This window comes from Echinococcus granulosus (assembly GCF_000524195.1).
Source record: "Echinococcus granulosus chromosome Unknown EG_S00226, whole genome shotgun sequence".
NCBI lineage: Eukaryota > Metazoa > Platyhelminthes > Cestoda > Cyclophyllidea > Taeniidae > Echinococcus > Echinococcus granulosus.
The window spans coordinates 25968-30939 of NW_020170606.1; the positions used below are offsets into that span (position 1 = coordinate 25968).

At 37.6% G+C, this 4972-nt stretch overlaps 1 protein-coding gene across 1 annotated transcript in view; it reads right to left on the bottom strand. All coding sequences in view use genetic code 11, as the record gives it.

The window, feature by feature from the left end:
• Positions 1–2580: 2580 nt before the first annotated feature.
• EGR_10495 (hypothetical protein) overlaps positions 2581–4972 on the bottom strand; it is a gene marked incomplete at both ends in the record, with an annotated part of 3802 nt that continues 1410 nt past the window's right edge. Inside the window, 5 exons of the mRNA XM_024499744.1 lie at positions 2581–2623; positions 2666–2736; positions 3496–3577; positions 3617–3784; positions 4903–4960. Of these exons, the coding sequence (XP_024345839.1) occupies positions 2581–2623; positions 2666–2736; positions 3496–3577; positions 3617–3784; positions 4903–4960 (422 nt within the window). The remainder of the gene's footprint in view (positions 2624–2665; positions 2737–3495; positions 3578–3616; positions 3785–4902; positions 4961–4972) is intronic.

Sequence of the window (4972 nt, forward strand, 5' to 3'; positions counted from 1 at the left end):
AGCTGTGACATTTAGTGGGCAACAAATGCAGAATTTGTGTTGGCATTTAAAACCATTTAATTAGAAACGCGACTTATAAATTTTCTTCAATTTTACTAACACGCCATAAGGAACTTTGGAAAAAAGTCCTTTAGGTACGTATACCAAACCTCCGAACAAGCAAATGTGAGGTGGCATCATGCATAGGGTTTCGCTAGCGCTGCATTGCCATTGAGCAGTTTGTTTGGAAAAATGCGAAAGACTGGTTCATCACATGCGGTGGCGTGATGGCCTTACACCTAATCGAAGCAATCAGTAGTGCGATTGCCCGTTAACAAAAGTCTAAGCAAATTAGATTTGTCTACTATTGCTAATCGCAAACACTGCTTTGATGTTTTAATATGTTCTTTACTCTTTTAGGAGGGATTGCTACAGCAAAAATCGCATACCTTTCTAGCCAATTGCACCGCTTGTCCAAGCGGATACTTGTGTGCTGGCAGTCGATGCATAAAATATCGCAAATATGACAAAAAACTTCCCACAAGGAAAGCAAAGGCTTACAATGTTCAAGGATACGCAGACCAACGTTCTGAATGATTCTCTTTTGATTAAGAAACGCTACTAGTTTGTGTTGTTCCTGTTGAACTTTATTTTTTGTCTTTATAAAAGGTTATGGTGATAGGAGAATTAATGAGCGTAATGCTCTGTCCCGACTAATTTTGCACCAAATGAATTATCCGTGCAATAGCCATCTGTCACCAAAAGAAAATCATGTATGTATATCAGTAAATCAACATTAAATGGTACATTAAATTTAAAGCATGAAATTGCATGGTCTTTTAACTTGGTTGACACGTTTCATCGCCCTGCCGTTTTTAAGAATGCGCCTGTGACCCAGAGAGATCACTAATTTTACATGTTTGTGAAAATGAGGGCTTGTGTTTACATACCTAATCCTTCGTGTAGACGCAACCAGAAAGTGCAGAAGAGAGTTAGATGAGGGCAGTTACTCCAAGGATGTCCTTAGCGAGATGATTGTTTCACCGGCTGTCCTCATAAACCAGTATGAAGGCCTCAGAATGCACTTGTAATCCAAAGAAGGCATGCAACCCTTTCAAGGCCTCAATCTCAGATTCTCTTTCGAGAAGTCGCTGGTTTATCTAGTTTGTGATATCTAGTCTTTTCATTCTGGCCATCATTTTAAAACAATTTATTGAAAACGTCAATGTGCGTCTGCACTATCTATAGGCAACACAAAAAGTCCTAATGGAGCTCAAAATACGAGAACACGATCGTCACAGCTTTAATTATGTTTCGTACGAATCTTTAAATTTGCATCAAGGCCCAAAAAAGAAAAGTCTTACTTAAGGTTTCTTATTAATATCGGCCTCACTGGTTCCCCTAATAAAGTGTTTAGTGTGGTTTCCGAGACTGCTAATTTAGGTAAACAGTAAGCACTCATGGTCAGCCATCAAAGCTGACATACTCGTAGCTCCGTCTCTATCAAAATGATTTTTCTCTAGTTGTCTTAGCTGAAGTTTTCTTTGCCCAGTAGAGTGTGTGGCAAGAAATTGGTATTTTGGATGGCATTTGACCTAAATGAGTGCCGTTCTTATGTGTAGGGCGTCAACTTAGATGAATGAATCTGCCTCACTGTTATACAGATTGTCAAATTTAGGAAAGTTGCCATTTAGTTAAATGCGCCAGGCAAGTGAGGAGCTTTTGTTTACTTGGTTAATTCAGTGTCCACCCCAGCGGCCAGACTAAGGCAGTGCGATTGACGCATGCCCAATAAGATGAGTGATCTACTAACTAGTGTGGCTGTGAAAAACAAAAAAATTGTAAGATCAAATTAACAAACTACAAGAGTGTAGATTTGTTTAATTATCATAAGGCATACGCTTTATGCTTTGAAATGACAGGAAAACGCCGATCAGATTGCTCATTGATAGTGAAGATGTTGATTATATCGTAAGCAAATTACTACATCCAGATGTTTCTCTAAAAAATTGTCTCGTTGCCCAAGTTTTTACTTAAACCAGTTCGCAGTTTTATAAAGTAAGGTCCTAGATATCCATTTCACTATGTGGGATATTTCGGAAAATTTGTGCTTTTAATTTGCCTTAGTAGTGACGACACATCCAGTGAAAAATTAGTGATTCTGTCCCACACTACTGTTTCGTTCTCTCACCCATCTATCTCCCTATCCCGCGGGCTTTTGAAACGTCTTGCTCGTTTTAATTTATAAGTAACAAATAACACAGTAACCGAATTTATGGCGAATTTTCGATTTTAATTTAACATTAAAGCCTTGTCTGGCACTTCAGTTTACTTTAAATACATTTCGCATTCAGACTTTATTCGATATTCTAAAGCTTTCGAATTATTATCTTACTCAACACTTTCTTACACCTCTCTAATATTTGCATTCCTTGAAGCACCAAATGCACTCGATCATCACGTTGGTATTGATGTTAAGCTTCAATATCTTAACAGTGTATATTAAGATGCCAAGAACAAAGCACTGCAAGTTTAGCAGCTAAGTAAGCGTTTTGGTTACCATTTTTTCTTTTGCTTTACCCAAAATCATGACATTTTTCCTTAAGTATCACATCCATTGATCCAAGTGTGATGAACTAATCTGCTGAAGGAGTGGTTAGAAATAAACAGAAGGGGAAAAATTTACTAGAAGGAGAAAGATACTGGAGCGATAAGTGAACTGTAAGATGGACTAATATGTAAACAAATTTGTGTGAGCTTAAAGATTTAACCAAGTTGCTTTCCGGCAGTTTCAGACAAAATGTCCGACCCATAATACGAGCATATACTGGCGGGGCTTTATTAGTTTTATAAATAGTTTAACGTTTTGAGAGATGTCGCATGATTTGTAAGCACACGTCATAATGTGTAAGAGAGAAGGGGTGCACCAAACAGAAGCTGGGGCCATTTAATGTATTTTAATAAATGCCATGAGAATAGAGAAGATCTCCCTTGTTCTATAAATTAAAGCACCTAAGTTGACGGAACGTGAAATAGAAAGCCTGTTTTGGCATTATACCCCACATTTTTTACACATTAAAATATGTCATTCTCCAGCGTAAAAGTGCTTGTATGGGTTTCAAAATCCCTTTCGGCAATTTCTCTGTAGTAACTCAGTTCAAAGATATGAGACCTTCCTGGTATTAAGGCCAACTTTGCTTACAAAACGATTTAGGATTATGCATGAGTAGGAGTGGGAAGATATTCGAATGCATGTTTGCCTTTCTTGATAGGAACAGAAGCACTTTCATAGGGATCTCAGGTTGTTGAAACACCAGGAGGCCCTTCATCTTTTGTAATTTTTACTTCCCTAGGAGTACCGAGAGTACTAAACGATAACATGAAATTGCTGTCATTTCAAATCTTTCCTCACAATCTTAAGTCCAGTCAAAAAGAGTGATGAAAGGTGTTTTTCTTTCATATGAACTAAAAGTGTCACAACTGATACTGCCAATTCGCGAAACGTTTACAACATACATTCTTAAATCGGATTCTGCAAATATCGCCAACTCTCCTCAAGTGTGTAGTAAATGGCAACATTTGCACTTCAGCTGTATTCCTAAACATGGATGATGTGATTAAATGCAAACCAACTTACGATAGTGGCACCGTTGGAATACTAGAAGAGAAATTCCTTGCCATACATACAAAATTCTTGTTAATTATGTGCATCAATCGAAAGTAAAGGACATGAGATACACTTACAAAAGATAATAAGTGGGCCTGGCCGAATTTGTAATGGATATTAAATGATACATAACAAATTCTTTGGAAAAGTTGATGCATTCAATTGTGTAATTGTGTAAATCCAACTTCGCCTACAAAGTGACCTGAGGATTTGTATGCAGACCCGTAAGATGACTTTAAAATGCCCGTCCGCCTCTTTTGATTAGAGCAAATGCACTTCTACAGGGTTCTGGTTTTGTTACAACATTAGACGATCCATCGTCTTTTGTGATTTTTCGCTTCCTCAAAAGTGCCGTAGGTACTAAACGATTACAAATCGTGATAAGCTTCTTGACATCGCTTTAACTACTGGATTGACTGCTTGATTAAAACTTGATCTATATCTAAATTGCATAAGTAAATTTCTTCCTCATTTGTATTAATAATGTAAAATTAAATATCGTTATTTCGAATGGCCAATATAAACACCTCTGGAAGTAAACATGGCAAAGTGTCCAAAATCAGGATTAGAAATAGGAAGTGTCACATTGGCAGAGAATTCTGGGGTTATCCGTTGCCACTTCAATGAACGTGAGTAGGCGCTTTATAAATCATTTTTTCCCTCAACGTTTTTAATACAGTAAGCAAATTTTTAATTTTTATAGGCACGACCAGCAGGCGGATGCTCAGTTTCTACCAAGGAAAGCAGTATCAGTTTGACTCATTGCATAACCGGTGGCAGGATATGCGTCGTATCAAAGCACATAGGTCAAGAATAAAAGCCTCATACGCAGCCTGATATACAGAGCGCTTTATACTATTTTCGGGGATGTGGCCGAAATTCTAAATGATGGATTGAAATAAGAGCATCTGTTAATTTACACTGGAAATGTGGGCCTTTCGACGACATTCTTCGTGCCACTTGTTGATTTCTTGAAGCTACAGCAAGTTGAGAAAATTACCAAAACAGGAGAATATATCCAAATATGCGCATTAAATAGTAGTTATACTTAATTGTGCCTAGCAGCGCTTATTTTTCCACAACCTGTAATTCAATTTCTTTGAATATTAAAGAGCAAGCTGAGGAATCAGGCTAATTAGGCATTTTGCGTACAGGTGACGCCAATTTTACTTTCACAATTTGGAAAGGGGCAATGTTATATCGAGCACAACTTGATATTCAAGGTGCAGACCAACCGTCTTGAGTGCCATGCCTACTTACTACTTGTATGCAAGCGTATCTCATATTCTTTACGTTTGGCTAATATTTCCTGACCTACAAGTAATG